Raw genomic sequence first — 16,019 nt, 5'->3', positions numbered from 1 at the left:
TGCCGATGCAGGGGACACGGGTTCATGCCCCGGTCCGGGAAGATCCCACATGCCGCGGAGCGACTGGGCTCGTGAGCCATGGCCGCCGGGCCTGCGCGTCCGGAGCCTGTGCTCCACAACGGGAGAGGCCACAACAGTGAGAGGCCCACATACCAGAAAAAAAAAAAACAAAACTGAGACCAAACTGATTTTCTTGTCCAGTGTTGAGCGACACTGGGACTGGGCATACTTTCCTGTCTGTGTTAAATAATACTGAGAGCTTGCAAAAATAATTCCTTGCTCTAAGATATGCCTAATTCTGAAAGAAAAACTCAACCAACTAAAGTGGCTCACTTATCAAAACGAGCAGCATCTCGTCAACATCCCCTTCTGGACCCTCGCCTAGTGCTGCGCCCACCAATGCAAAGGTATCTTATTACTAACTCTGCCCCAGGCCCCACCTGGAAAGATCTGCCACAAACAACTCAGCCCAGGCCCTACAACCTTATAAATAGCCTCCCCAAACCTCCCCTAGAGCTGAGACACCCCCATGACCCAGCGAAGTTTCTCCCTCACTGCAGCAGGTCTAGTAACCTGAGATGTGCTTGATGATACATTCGTCCGGCGGTCTTTAGGGCACCGGCAATTACAATCTACCCTGTTGCATTTAATTCACTCCTCAAGAGTATCTGGCTGATCAGCGGTCCTCCGAGTAAACAGATGAGTCTCCTTTGAGAGTCTCCAGACCATTTTCCTAGGAAGCTGTAACTGACTATAAGGCTGGGCTGGGCCTACTCTGTGTGGCCTCCATGATAGAATCTTCACCACTCAGGCAATGACCAAACACAAGGGTCATCGAGAGGCAGGGGTGTGTTGGCCAGAAACGAAATACAACATCAACTGCCTGACGATAGTGAGCTGGTTTACTAAGTTTTCTTTCCACGGCTCCACAAAAAGAAAAACATACATTCTCCTATTCTTTATCCCACACAGATTTCTATCACTGAGTCTGTGCAAATTATCTTGGGAAGTTACTTTCTTGGACCCCCATCTCGGCTCAGTGAGGGCTTAACACGGTAGCATGGGCCACTCGGGACCCTTCCAACGGAATCCTATTGTTCAGTATACATACAACGTATGTTGTAAGAAGTAAAGCCAGTTTACTTTTAAGGCAAAACTAGACCCACTAGCTGGCATTGGGCATTACTTTTGTGTGTGTGTGTGTGGTACGCGGGCCTCTCACTGTTGCCTCTCCCGTTGCGGAGCACAGGCTCCGGACGCGCAGGCTCAGCGGCCATGGCTCACGGGCCCAGCTGCTCCGCGGCATGAGGGATCTTCCCGGACCGGGGCACGAACCCGTGTCCCTTGCATCGGCAGGCGGACTCTCAACCACTGCGCCACCAGGGAAGCCCTGGGCATTACTTTTTGACCCTTCTACACCTACCGTGCAAATCTTCCTCATCATCAGATTCTTCTAGAGAGATCTGAGGCTGAGCCTTCACTTCCAGGTTTCTGCTCAGCCAGCTGGTTTGTTCCAAGGAAGAGCCAGCAATGTTCCCGACAGCTTCTAGAATTTTTTGAGTGACTTCCTGAGAGGAGTCAGGAGAAAGAGGAAAGGAAGTTAGTTAAGGAAAAGAATCTTAAGTGCCTAAAATAGCACCATCCGATATAAATATAATGCAAGCTGCAGCTGTGAGCCACGCAGGTAATACCAAGTTTTCTAGGAGCTACATTAAAAGAAGAAACAAGTTCATAATGTTTAACACAATATATCCAACAGAGTATCAACATATAATCAATATAAAATTGTTAGCGAGGTTACGCATTCTTTGTTAAGTCTTTGAAATCTGCTGTGTGTTTAGTTACAGCACATTCACTTCAGACAAGCCACATGTCAAGGGCTCAACAGACACTCGTGGCTCAGGCTACTCTCTGACCAACTTGGGTAAAACAGAGACACAGGAAGTCACAGCGGCACGACACGTTTGGCAAATTAGATTTCCAGTTCCTTTAGGACCGTGGATTCTTGCTAGAAATGCATCTTTGAATAATACAGGAAACAAAACTGCATAAATTAAATTGACTCGAGGGTGAAGTGAGGAGTCATCCGTATCAGGAGTTCCATGAGGAACGGATTTGGTCAAGTAGCTGGGACAGAGGTAGAAACACTGAGTGGGTATCATCGAGCGTTGCCAGCTAAGAGGGGCTGTACGTCCCTGACGTCTGAGAACTGAACAGTCCTGACTTCCGCTACGAGCCCAGCAGCTGTGTTCGGGCATGAAGCAAGAGAACGTCTGCCAGCCGGTGGCAAGGGGGGTGCACCCGTGGGAACTGTCCGCGGTGCACCTGGGCAGAGGTGTGGGGTGGATGACGGTGGTAAGGAAGGTCAAGAATAGACGGATGGACCTGGGGATGATCACACTGAGTGAAGTAAGTCAGAGAAAGACAAATACCGTTTGCTATCACTTCTATGTGGAATCTAAAATATGACACAAATGAACTTAACTACGAAATAGAAACAGGCTCACAGACGTAGAGAACAGACTTGTGGTTGCCAAGGTGGGTGGGGTGGGGGAGGGATGGAGTGGGAGTTTGGGATTAGCAGATGCAAAGTATTATATATACAGGATGGATAAACAACAAGGACCTGCTGTAGAGCACAGGGAGCTGTATTCAACATCCTGTGATAAACCATAATGGAAAAGAATATGAAAAAGGATATATATATACGTGTATAACTGAGTCACTCTGCTGTACAGCAGAACTTAACACTATAAATCAACTCTACTTCAAGAAAATAAATTCTTAAAAGCAGATCAAGAAAAGGGGTTGAGGACTTAGAAGAGCTCCCATTTCAAGCGCAGTGAATGGATGGGAAGGAAGTTGGGGTGCCTGGAAACAGCAGGAAGGAGTCAGTGTCAGGGAGGCTGGGACATCCTGGGGTGGAAGCAGAGGCCCACCCGGCCCTCTGACGAACAGGAGCAGAGCGAGCCGCACCAGCTGCGGTAGTACCTGTGGCTACCGTCCGGCCGATGGACTGGAAACGGAGGGGCCGCGGCAGGCAACAGCCCCTGGAAGGGGGAGGGCTTCCAGGTGAGTGCAGGAGGTACCACCCAAGGGCTGGGCTGCAGCACTTGCCCTTGGGTGATGCTTTCTTCTCTACCGGTTGAGTCAAAGGAGTCACTGTGCTTTACGCAGAACTCTAGTGCCTCAGAATCAGGAACTGGACAGATATTTCACAAACACCAGGGATCACCGCGATTAGCAGTAATATCACCAAAGCCATAAACTACACAACCCAGTTTAAAGGCTTTGACTCAAAATGCTCCTCACTCAAGGATTATAATGGTTGCAAAATAGTGACTTTTCTAACTCCTTCATTACTTCTATGTATTATTATATTTATTTATTTTTTTTTTTGCGGTACGCGGGCCTCTCACTGTTGTGGCCTCTCCCGTTGCGGAGCACAGGCTCCGGACGTGCAGGCTCAGCGGCCATGGCTCACGGGCCCAGCCGCTCCGCGGCATGTGGGATCTTCCCGGACCGGGGCACGAACCTGTGTCCCCAGCATCAGCGGGCGGACTCTAAACCACTGCGCCACCAGGGAAGCCCCATCTATGTATTATTGATAGTTGGCATTCTACTCAAAGGAGAAGATTTTCCTTCTCCTATGGGTGAGTTTTACTTTGTTTTTCAGTGTTTCTGAAATTTCCTGGGGGTCTATATTGCTTTAAAAAGACGGGGGAAGGTTCTAAGGAAAGGAATCTGTGCATAAAAATAGACTTATTGTTCCAATCATGCTGCAGAGTAAGTCCGCATACATCTGTGGACAGTGGGAAGCGAGAGGGTGCCTTGTAAACTGCACGGTCGACTGGTCAAGTCTAACACGAGAACCTTCATCAGGAGATTGTACAGAGTCCTCTAAAGACAGTAACGGAGGGAATCAGACGCGGGAACAAATGCAAATCTAAGATCTGGTTCTGCCCAATGTTTACTCTCTCCAGTGAGAGCCTCTAAAGGTGGGCGATACTCCTGGGACAGTAACAGCCTGCCAGACTTGCACATACAGACCTGCAGATCTTTTTGATCCTTCTTGCTCTCCAGGTTGGGAGTTCTTGTTACAAAGTCGTTCAGCATGCTGTTGAGAGACAATCAGCTTCAGACCGAGAACACTGCAGAAAAAAAAACATGTTCCCAAAGAAAAATACGGTGACGTGAGTGCAGGGACACGGTACCTGAGAAGCAGGAAATAACCAGGGGGAGCGAGATTCAACTGCACGGACTCCTTTAACACACCCAACAGCGAAGGGAAGTTTGCTTGCAAGGCTGTTGCTGGGAGCCTATTTAAAAAAAAGAAAGAAAGAAAAAATATCCAACCCTGAACAGGTCAAAACAAAATGTTACTTATAAGCACATTTTAGATCCGGGTGGTTGGAAAGCACAGGAAGATGGCATATCCGCCTGACCTGTTTGCTCTTTTTTAAATTACAATACACACAAGCTAAATTTTGGTATTCTGCCAAGAACTTGGAGTTTGGAGACCTGCAACCCTGCTGACAGGTCAGATGCCCCTGGTTTCCTCGTCTATAACGTGAAAGCCTGGAACTAGAGGACTGTCTGATCTCTGGGCCTGTCTGGCTCTACCATTCAGCCTCTCTGACGTCGCTGGAAACACAGAGTCAACCATCAGAAGGTCACAGAGGGCAAGGTCAGGCCTCAGGAAAACAAGGACTCGGATTATGGCTACGGAGCGAGGCTGCACAGCACAAAAGGCAGAGCTTGGCCGCAGCCAGAGGGCCCCAGGTTCAAGTCCTCGTCCCTGACTTACTGCCTCCTAACTGACCTGGGCAGGGCCTCCTCTATAAAAGGAGGCTGCAGCTCCTGCAGCTGCTGGGAAGGCTCAGATATCACTTAGGCCCCTGCAACAGGCGCTTGCTAGTGATATAATTCACATTAGTTACCACGAGAAGGGACCAGCTCATCTTTACCTCCTGCAGGAAAGAAGTACAGGGATGCTTGTGGTGCAGGATGAACAGCTGGTCTGAGCTCAACCCTAGACCCAGGGACTCCTGGGACTATGACCCTTCTTGCCACCTCAGGGTACAGTGAGCCGGAATAACCACGGAACATGAACCTGTTAACCGGGGAGCTTGCAGCTGGTGGTCAGATGTACTTATTGCGAACCCCCTGAGATACATGAGAATACTGAGGCTTCCTTGAGACGGGGCTACCCTCCCTTCACCCTCCTTACTGCAGCCGAGAACACCCCACACGATGGAGGGGTCCGGGAGCCGCACCCGGGACCTGCCATAAGATCTGCACGAGGCCCAGCAAAGCGTCCTTTCTACCCGTGGAGAAACACCTGGGGGACTCCTACAGCTGAGACCCCTGCATGCGGACATTCAGCACAGTAAACCCACGCAGAAGCCATCCAGCAGAAAACACGGCAAAGCATTGAGGACAGCACCAAAAATAATCCCTTCTCCTTTTTCTAAAAGAGGTCCTTAAAATCCCCCCTCCTTTTATGGTATCAATTTAACGCAAACTGGTTCTTCTAAAGTTTACCAGGCCTCACATAAAGCTTTGCTGACGTAAGTATTTAAGCTACAGCACCCAGACTTTAAAATGTCAGATTTGATCTCTGCAGAAAGAAAAAGTAAAAGCATCAGGGTATTCCCATGCCTCGAGAGGAAATAAGGACACCATTCAGATACTTTCTGAACTCAGCCTCTCCAGTAATCAAGAAACACAATGGGGGGGGGGGTGGCAGGGAGGGATAAACGAGGAGCTTGGGATCAAAATGTACACACTATTATATATTAAATAGATAAACAGGGACTTCCCTGGTGGTCCAGTGGTAAAGAATCTGCCTTACAATGCAGGGAACGTGGGTTCGATCCCTGGTTAGGGAACTAAGATCGCACATGCCGCAGGGCAACTAAGCCCGAGCGCCGCAACTACTGAGCTTGCACGTCTCAACTAGAGAGCCTGTGTGCCGCAAACTACAGAGCCCATGCGCTCTGGAACCCTCGCACCACAACTACAGAGCCCACGTGCCCTGGAGCCTGCGAACCACAACTAGAGAGAGAAAACCTGCATGCCACAACTAGAGAAAGCCCGCACGCCGCAACGAAAGATGCCACGTGCCGCAACTAAGACCCGACACAGCCAAAAATAAATTAAATAAATAAATAAATAAATAATAAGGGACTTCCCTGGTGGCACAGTGGTTAAGAATCCTCCTGTCAATGCACGGGACACGGGTTCGAGCCCTGGTCTGGGAAGATCCCACATGCCGCGGAGCAACTAAGCCCGTGTGCCACAACTACTGAGCCCGCGAGCCACAACTACTGAGCCCGCGAGCCACAACTACTGAAGCCCGCGCGCCGCAATGAAGAGTAGCCCCCGCTCGCCGCAACTAGAGAAAGCCTGCGTGCAGCAACGAAGACCCAATGCAGCCAAAATTAATTAATTAATTTAAAAATAAATAAATTTTAAAAAAATAAACAATAGCACTGGGAATTATATTCAATATTTTATAATAACCTATAGTGGAAAAGTATCTGAAAAAGAATATATATATATATAGGAATCATTTTGCTGTACACCTGAAACTAACAACATTGTAAATCAATGATACTTCAGTTAAAAGAAAAAATGGAAATACAATCAGAGGAATTATTTATAATCATTGCAACAGCATCTATAATTGAGAAACGTCTTTGAGGGGCTGCATTACCTTTGGATGAAAGCATAGCAAAACTGCAACACAGGGACATCCACGAGGGGCGATTTCTGAAAATTAAAGCAAAGCTAATTACTCCAAGTTGGTAGGAAATAAGGCTAAAAAAGAATTCAAATACAGAAATGAAACAGATTCTATATCCTAACAAAGCAAATGTTTGCAGCTAGAGTCTTTCAAATATAATAATAGAAAGTATCCCCCAAGTGAAACAAAAACAAATGTATCCTATGAGGTCCCAAATCATTAGTGCCCCTCTCATCAGACTCCCAGAGTCATTCCCTTTATGTTTACCTACTTCCCATTCCAGGCTTTTAACAAGTATTTAGGGAGGATTTGGCATTATAACTGAACCTCCCTCCCCCCAGACACAAAGTTGGTGGCCAAAGTTGGCCCTCGGGAGCTACAGTTGAGAGACAATGCCAAATTTGAATTCTTAGCTCCAGGAATTCCCTCAAACAGCCCAGACAACTTCCCTAAATCCCAAATGGCTGGAACTACTTAGAAATAGGTTTCAAGACACACATTTTTTCCCTTCTTGCTTGTAAAAGGCTATTTGTCGAAGTTACAGAAGTCGAGCCAATTAACTAAACTAACCACAAAATGTAATTTTGTTATTCAAAACGCCAAAAACCACTCAGCCAGACGACATCTAGGTTTTTTTATTTTTTAAGCCCAGGAGTTGCAGGTGTCTGCAGAAACTCCAGTAACATGAAGGAACAAAACCTGAAAGCGCCTGCTCTGTGTGTAAAGCTGCTGCAGGGCCAGCTCCCCCGTGGCTGCAGTTGTGACCCCATCCGTGGGGACCGACCCGCAGCGCGGAAGAGCAATCTCCCGCCAGCTAGACTTGCTCAGAGATATAAATGCCAATCCACCCAGGACCTGATGCTGCTGCTGCCCGCCTCCACCACCCTGCCCCCTCTCTTCAGGGTCCATTACTTTAACATTTACATTCAAGAGTAAAAGGCAACAAGACTACCAGGCATTTGGGAGACTGGGGGCAGACGTCCGACAGATGCCGTGAAGTTGCCCGTGTCCATTTTACATCTGACTGTTTAAGCGCTTGCCCAGTTCCATAATCTGGCCTCACAGTGTAAATCTGTAGGCTGCCTTATCTTCTTTCCCCAACGAGAATACAGGCTGACCGTAGGCAGGAACAGTGTCAACTATTTAGGACTCCCCACTACGATGCAGACTTGATTTTCAATAAACACGTGGAATGAAGGAAGAGGACCAGAGCCCCGAGTGTAACTGACTGGTTAGAAGCCCCGAGCGGCCTTCCCAGTGTGGACATTTCTGCAGAGGGTGCCCCTGTGCCACGTGCCTTTCAGAGGAAGAGCTTCAAGTGGGGAGTTCTCCTCCAAGGCAGGCACAGCCAAAACTGCTAAAGGTATTCTTGGTCAGCTTTTCCACTCTGGGGTGAGAATGGCTGAACACATCTCTGATTCCAAGGTTTAGCTTTTGTTCACCACCCTTAGTGTTATGACCTTAATATCTAAAAAGAAGATTTCTTTTATTTGCTGTAAAATTTTTTTATTTGGGTAGAATATACTTGACAAAATCTACCATTTTAAACATTTTTAAGTGTACAGGGCATCCAGTATATTCACATTGTTGGGCAACTATGACCACCATTCATGTGCAGAACTTTTTCATCTTCCCAAACTGAAACTCTGTCCCCATTAACTCCCATTCCCTCCTCCCCCGCAGTCCCTAGTGACCATCATTCTTCTTTCTGTCTCTATGGAGTTGACTACTCTGGGTCCCCCAGATAAGTGGAATCATATAATACTGTCCTTCTGGACAGTATACTGTCCAGTATAGACAGTATACAATAATACTGTCTATTATTCCCCTTAGCATAATGCTGTCAAGGTTCATCCACGGTACAGCATGTGTCAGAATTCCATTCCTTTTTAAGGCTGAATGATAGACAGTCCATTGCATGTACAGCCCTCATTTTGTTTATCCATTCATCCATGGACACTTGGGCTGTTTCTACCTTTTGGCTATTGCGATTCATGCTGTTATGAACCCTGGCGTACAAATATCTGTTGGATTACAACTATTTTTTAGCAAAATCACTTGGTCCACTCCCTTAATTTTCACTTAGGGAATTATTCTTAAATTGTTCCTAACTGTATAATTTTAAATTACCTAAGAGAAGGCAATTATTTCAAAGTTGGAACAAATCCCTGCTTTCTATCAAATTAATTAAGAACAAAACAGCTCCAACACTTTCAACGAAGAGGTCTGCTTTGGTAAAACCAAAAATCTCTCAGGCAGGAAACTGTTAAACCACACGGTCTTGTTCTGTTGCAAAGTCACTGTGCAGAAATGAAAAGGTGCCCCCCCTCGAAACTGGGCAGAAAAACTGTAAGAGCTTTGTGGTTCAATCATGTCACCCTTCAAAGGCCACTGCCTTCCCTGCAGCCACATGAAATCTCTTCTTTCTCAGAACGTCCAGGATGAGTCAAGTCCTCTGACGTGTATTTTGTACCTTTGTAAAAATTATGCAGACTTTTAACTCGCCCGTTGACAAAGATGCTCTCCTTGACCTAGTCAGGCTCCTCTGAACCCTCTTCTTTTTCTTCTCCTTTTTTTTGAATTTTAAATCACATAGTTTTTCTTCCTCCTATAATATTTTTGCTTTCCAACAGTAAAAGAAATGGTACAAAAATCTGGCCCTTGTTCACAAGCCATTTTGGGGAATTCCTCAATATTCTCACTCCAATTTTTTTAACAATCAATGAATGAGGTAATCAATGACAGGGTTAATCATTAGATTCCAGAGCTTCTAAAATACCTCCCATTACTCAACAGTCCCTTTCTCTTTCTCTCCCTCCCTCTCCCCGCTCTCTCCTGCCCTCCCGAAAACATTTTACTGAAAATGCAAGAAAAAACTGAGAATTATGTTTCTGAGGAGAGCCCGAATCCTGAGATGCTTATGTCAGACTGTAGGGTCTGTGTTTACAATTTCCTAGCCTTTTTTTTTTAATTTATTTATTTATTATTTATTTTTGGCTGCATGGGGTCTTCATTGCATGCGGGCTCTCTCTAGTTGCAGCGAGCAGGGGCTACTCTTCATTGCGATGCGCGGGCTTCTCATGGTGGTGGCTTCTCTTGTTGCAGAGCATGGGCTTCAGTAGTTGTGGCACACGGGCTCAGTAGTTGTGGCGCACAGGCTTAGTTGCTCCACAGCATGTGAGCTCTTCCCGGACCAGGGCTCGAACCCGTGTCTCCTGCATTGGCAGGCGGATTCTTAACCACTGTGCCAACAGGGATGTCCCAACAGGTTCCCAGCAGCTCAAGGCCAAGTCCCTACGGGGATGACCTCAACCCCCTTAAGATGCCTGCCTAAGAAAGAAAGCTCAAGGCTTCTGAAGGAATCTGCTGTGTGTTTAGCCAACTCCTGATAGGTTCCTGACCTCCCTTTCTTTGAGCATTTATTAAGAAAAGCTTACAGTTATACATCCTTGCTCTGTCCCTTGTGAGATGTATGTGTGTCTCCTACAACCCAGGGATGTCTTTCTCAAGGACCTGGCAGCCATCCCTCTGAAATACCATCATCAAGAAAGATAGGGCCCCTGTTTCCCAGTCTCCAGGGGAGCACAGGAACCTACCTTGCACTTTACAGTCAGCAAACCCCGATGGCCTAATTACATCCACCAACCCCCTTCTTGCTTGTTTGTAACTTTCCACTCCCCTGACTTTGCTGAAGCCCCTGCTTGTTCACCCTCCCTGCTCTTCATTCTCTGCTTAAACTACCCACTCACCTCTGCACAAACTGGAACAGAGCACAACTCCTTCCCCTGCTGCAGTAGTTACTAAATAAAATCAGTCTTTTCCACCTTTAACTAGTGTTTGGCTTTGTTTAACTCTGACGCCTTTTCAGCTGCAAGTTCCTTGAGGCAAGTGACATTTCTTCTTTCTAACAGAGTTATTCGATTTGAACCACTACCGGGCAGAGCACCCTGCAGTGGGATGTAAGGATGGAAGTCCGTCCTTCACCTCAAGTGGCTTGCACCCCAAAACAGGAGCCCATGAAGCACATTTCATGGAGCTCCGCAGAGCCCGGTAAGAACACCTTCGTTTTGCAGTCCCCGAATTCCGAGTTGCTGCTGTAACCTCTGTTTCCCTCCCAAACACAGTTTATAAGACGTGGAGTTAGAGAGAGTGCTGCGTTCCTCTGAGGGTCCCCAGGCTCCTGACCTCGTCCCCTAGGACCTGCGGCGGCCTCTTCACCACTTCCTTCACCAGGTGCAGCACGGTGTCGGTCTGCAGGGTGCTCAGCGCACAGATCAGGTCCACGAGGGTCAGCTGGGACGCGCTGGCCGCCGGGACGATCTGCCGAGGAAAAAATCATTCCTTTAAGGCTCACAGAGAGAAAACAAGAATAAGAATGAGGCACAGAAAGTACTCTATAATACTTGCTCCTGGAAAAAGAGGTTTGTTTTAATCTTTTTTTTTTTTTTTTTTTTTTTGTGGTACGTGGGCCTCTCACTGTTGTGGCCTCTCCTGTTGCGGAGCACAGGCTCCGGACGCGCAGGCTCAGTGGTCATGGCTCACGGGCCTAGCCGCTCCGTGGCACGTGGGATCCTCCCGGACCGGGGCACAAACCCATGTCCCCTGCATCGGCAGGCGGACTCCCAACCACTGCGCCACCAGGGAAGCCCTGTTTTAATCTTTTAAAGAAATATTTAAATGAAAACTGGGTAATGGACTCTACTGGTGGGAATGAAGAGTGAGGTTAGCATTTAATCACAGTAACCTAATCAGTATCTGATACAAATAAGGAATAAAACGTGTAGCTGATGATGGGCAGTCTCTCTGGTATGTTCAAGCTGAGAAAGCATTGTAGAAACAGATATGTTTAATTGGGAGGAAACAGGCTGATATCGAGACAGCCCCCAAAGTATGAGGACAGCAAGAAAAACAGGTAAATCAGGTTCACGCGAGCTGCCTGTGGCAGGCAAGTCCCGGTGAGGGAGGCATGTTGTGATGACAGAAGTCTGTGTAGGGTGGTGACATGCACTTGCAAGTATCAGGTTTCTCGCCCGGAAGCCCCAGCAAGTGCTAAGGTGGGTGGCCTGGGCCACCAGCCTCTCACACCTCCTCAGGGAATGGAGGCCTACGCTGGGCCCTGAGATAGTGTCCAGGGGGTGGGGCAGACCCTCTGAGGGAGGTACCGGGTAGGAACCTGCATGGTCGACAGAGGGGACCAAGGAAGAAGTACGTGCTGGTATTGCAGAAGCACGTGAACCAAGCTCCTGGAGGACCTCGTGATGGACCAGTCAGTGGAGAAGGAATGGACAAAATGCACACTGAAGTCTGGGCGCAGGAATGCGATGATTTAAATTTTCTTGACCATCATGAACAAGCATTACTTTAATAAATTAAAAAAGCCGAGTGTAAATTATGGACGTGTCAGTGTAGGTTCAGCAACTGTGACAAGTGTAACCCCCTGACGGGGGCTGCTGGGGGAAGCAGGGCATGCATGTGCGGGGACAGGGGAATATGGGAACTCCCTGTACCTTCCTCTCATTTTGTTGTGAAGCTAAAACTGCCTTAAAAAGAGAAAGTCTTTAAAAAGATTAGTTAAAAAAAAAAGCTATCACGGGCTTCCCTGGTGGCGCAGTGGTTGAGAGTCCGCCTGCCAATGCAGGGGACCTGGGTTCGTGCCCCGGTCCGGGAAGATCCCACATGCCGCGGAGCGGCTGGGCCCGTGAGCCATGGCCGCAAAGGGAGAGGCCACAACAGTGAGAGGCCCGCGTACCGCAAAAGAAAAAAAAAAAAAAGCTATCAGGTGGTGTTACAACCAGGGAAGGGCCCACAGGGGTCCTCATAGGTAGGATGGTGAACTGTTTCTTAAGCTGGGTGGCAGGTCCATGGCGGTGTTCTTCTTTAAAACGTACATTCTTGTAAGCAGACTATTAGACAGTAGATTAAAAAGGTTAAGTAGAAGTACAATCTACTCATTACAGAAAGATGGGAAAAGAGAGGTTGGGGGTGGCCTCCACTCCCTACCCACCCGACACCCCGGCTAGTTGTAACTGGCACAGCTAGAGTACATCATGCATTTAAAACGGTGGAACCGGGCTTCCCTGGTGGCGCAGTGGTTAAGAATCTGCCTGCCAGTGAGGGGGACACGGGTTCGAGCCCTGGTCTGGGAAGATCCCACGTGCCGTGGAGCAACTGAGCCCATGCGCCACAACTACTGAGCCTGAGCTCTAGAGCCTGCAAGCCACAACTACTGAGCCCACGTGCCACAACTACTGAAGCCCGCGTGCCTAGAGCCTGTGTTCTGCAACATGAGAAGCCACAGCAATGAGAAGCCCACGCAGGGCAACAGAGTAGCCCCTGCTCGCCGCAACTAGAGAAAGCCCGCGTGCAGCAACGAAGACCCAAAGCAGCCAAAAATAAAGAAAGAAAAGAAAAGATTATAAAAAATAAAAGAATAAAAAATAAATAAAACAGTGGAACCACTGCCCCAGTCTCCCGTGTTGGCCTCTGGCGTCACCTTTTTTTTTTTTTTTTGCATACGCGGGCCTCTCACTGTTGTGGCCTCTCCTGTTGTGGAGCACAGGCTCCAGATGCGCAGGCCCAGCGGCCATGGCTGACGGGCCCAGCCGCTCCGCGGCATGTGGGATCTTCCCGGACCGGGGCACAAACCCATGTCCCCTGCATCGGCAGGCGGACCCTCAACCACTGCGCCACCAGGGAAGCCCTGGCGTCACTTTTGATCACACATGACCCTCTGGTATTTTGTCAGAGTAAGTTAGTTACTGCTTTCATTTCTGGCTTTACCTTTGTCTTACTGTGGCGTTTCACTTTCTTCCTGCCCCACACCGCTGCAACAGCTGCTGTCAGCTGAACTCCAAGATGAGCTGTCAAGGGGTTTAAGAAGTCTAAAATTTTTTGTCGTATGATCTAAAAAATAGAAAAATGAAGGGTTAGAGCAGAGTAGAATCAGGGCTACGGTGGACTGTGCACTTCACCACCAGTATCTGTAAACCCTGGGAGCCAGGGCAGGCCTTTGTCTCAGCATCCCGGGCACCAGGCTGCGGGAGGAGGAACTGGACGAGAGGCACGGTGGGCAGCCCAGGCGGACGGACAGATGGCTAGCGGAGCCGAGCAGGAAGAGACCCTTGGGAGGTGATGAATACCACCTCCCAGCAGCTGTGAGCAGGGCAGGGCTCGAAGGCAGCCACCCAAGGCTTTGCAGATACAGCGAGGAAGGGGGCGGGGGGGGGGTACCCAGCAGTGGAGTCGGCACTGTTCCCATCCTGAAAGCCCCTTGCCTCACTTGTCTCAACCAGCCCTGGAAGGGCTAATATGCATCAGGAAGGATGTTATTCAATTTCCAGAAATATGTACCATTTAACTAACTTTGTTATGTAACCAACTAAAAATAAACTCACAGCACGGCCCCGGACGTCACTCATCACCCTCCCTCTGGCTGCGCCTGGATTTTTCTCCATTCCTGAAACCTCCATGTTCCTTCCTCTATAAATCCTGTGGCTCTCACAGCCTCTAACACCTCCCTACCCAGGCAAATCCTCTCTTCCTGGGTCTCAGCTCAGCTCCTCTGCCTCAGGAAGGCCTCCTCGACCCCCTGACCAGGGGTCACAGCCTGTAAGAGTGCCCCGCACTCTTTGTAGCACTTCTCATCATTATTTTTAAATTGATGGTTAAAGTCTGTATCCGCCAGGCAGACAAGGACTTACTTGCTCTATCTTATCCACTATTGCATAAGCAGGGCCTGGTACACAGCAGCAGACATGCAAATGTTTGTGGAATGAATGAATTTACCTTGGGCTTCCTTTGTCCCCACTGCCTTAGTTTAGCATCTCCTTAGATACAACTGGCCATGGGATGGAGACATCCTCTCCCTCCCGCTGCGGTTTCTGCTCCAGAGAAACCACGGGGGCCCCAGCTCAAGGCCTTGGGTCCTTCAGGGAGGGCTTAAGCTAAGTGCTCAATAAATGTTAGCCATCGCCAAAATGAATCCTTCCATCAGCCCAGGAGGTAGGCTACTAATAACAGACTCATTTCACAGAGGAGGAAACCGAGGCTCAGGCTGCGTGCCTGAGGATTTTCTGAACCTTTCTAGAGCTTAATTTTTAGGCTTAAATTAAGCAGTTTCCTGTGGCAGCTTGAAATACAGCAGATTTCCCTTGGAGGGTATCTCTGGAACTGCCAGAACATTTCGGAGGCCACCTGTGCAACTGCCTGACTCACTATAGAAAGATCAGAAAACAGAAGTCAGAGGCGGGCTCCATTCCCTACTCACCTTCATCCCGGCATCACTGCTTATCAGATGCACGATTGAGGGCAAAGCACTCACTCTCTCTACACCCCAATGTCCTCATCTGTAATCTGGGAATAATAATAGTACCCACCTTGCAGGTGAGGACTAAATGCGCCAATAAACGAAGAGTGCTTGGAGGATGCCTGGCTTCGTGTTTCCAACTGAGGAAACTACAGCACAGACAGGTTAATGAACTTGCCCAGGGTCCCACAAAGCACCTGAGCAGGGAGCTGAGTCCAGGTGATCTGGCTCCCTGTGTCCTGATCTGTTCTGCTCAGCCTGGGCCGCCAGATGCCAGCGTAAGCTCCGAGGCCGCACCTGGCACCAGGGGTGCTCAGCTAAATGAGACACAGCCAGATAATTCTGAGCCACCAGACACAGCAACCAGAGACTGAGCTGGGACGCTACCAAGAGAGAGTGAACTGTAACCGAGCAGGATCCTATGGGGGCCTTCCTGGGACAGAACCCTCCCCACCATGTCCTCTGCCGGCCTCTTGTTTGTAGAAAAGCTTTAGTCTCCCAGGCCTCCCCTGAGTCACAAAAGCCTGGCTCAGGAATTAATGATTGCAAGGATGTGAACACATGATGACAAACATAGCAGTGGGGTGAGGAGAAGTGATAACAATTTAAATGGTAAATCGGCCATATGGCAGTCACAGAATCTTTAGTTCCTCCCTGAAGTACACAGATAAGTGTCTGAGGCATATTCCTGAGTTGTTTTACAGATACTAAAACCCCCACCAAGTGGAAGAAGCTAACTGCATGATGACCATAAACAGGTAGCCCCCAGACCCGCTGGAGCCTGAGGATTAATGATGTTAACTCCTGTGACACGGCCCTGTTATCTCATCATCAACCAATCAGGGAACTGTACATGAGCTGTTCACCCACCCTGCAACTCCCCTCCCTCACCTTACCCTTAAAAACTCTTCCCTGAAACCCTCGGGGGAGTTCAGGTTTTTTTGAGCATCAGCTCCCACACTTCTT

General features: G+C 48.5%; 1 protein-coding gene across 1 annotated transcript in view; it reads right to left on the bottom strand.

Annotated features, from left to right (window-relative positions):
* DOP1B (DOP1 leucine zipper like protein B) overlaps nucleotides 1–16,019 on the bottom strand; it is a 110,623-nt gene that overhangs the window by 20,710 nt on the left and 73,894 nt on the right. Inside the window, exons 22-27 of the mRNA XM_060150912.1 lie at nucleotides 13,529–13,651; nucleotides 10,934–11,068; nucleotides 6,719–6,774; nucleotides 4,215–4,319; nucleotides 4,051–4,117; nucleotides 1,424–1,568 (exon numbers count right to left, since the gene is read on the bottom strand). Coding sequence (XP_060006895.1) covers nucleotides 1,424–1,568; nucleotides 4,051–4,117; nucleotides 4,215–4,319; nucleotides 6,719–6,774; nucleotides 10,934–11,068; nucleotides 13,529–13,651 — 631 coding nt within the window. The remainder of the gene's footprint in view (nucleotides 1–1,423; nucleotides 1,569–4,050; nucleotides 4,118–4,214; nucleotides 4,320–6,718; nucleotides 6,775–10,933; nucleotides 11,069–13,528; nucleotides 13,652–16,019) is intronic.

Source organism: Lagenorhynchus albirostris, chromosome 5, assembly GCF_949774975.1.
Source record: "Lagenorhynchus albirostris chromosome 5, mLagAlb1.1, whole genome shotgun sequence".
In the NCBI taxonomy this organism is placed as follows: Eukaryota; Metazoa; Chordata; class Mammalia; order Artiodactyla; family Delphinidae; genus Lagenorhynchus; species Lagenorhynchus albirostris.
This window is presented reverse-complemented; position numbering and strand designations above follow the sequence as displayed.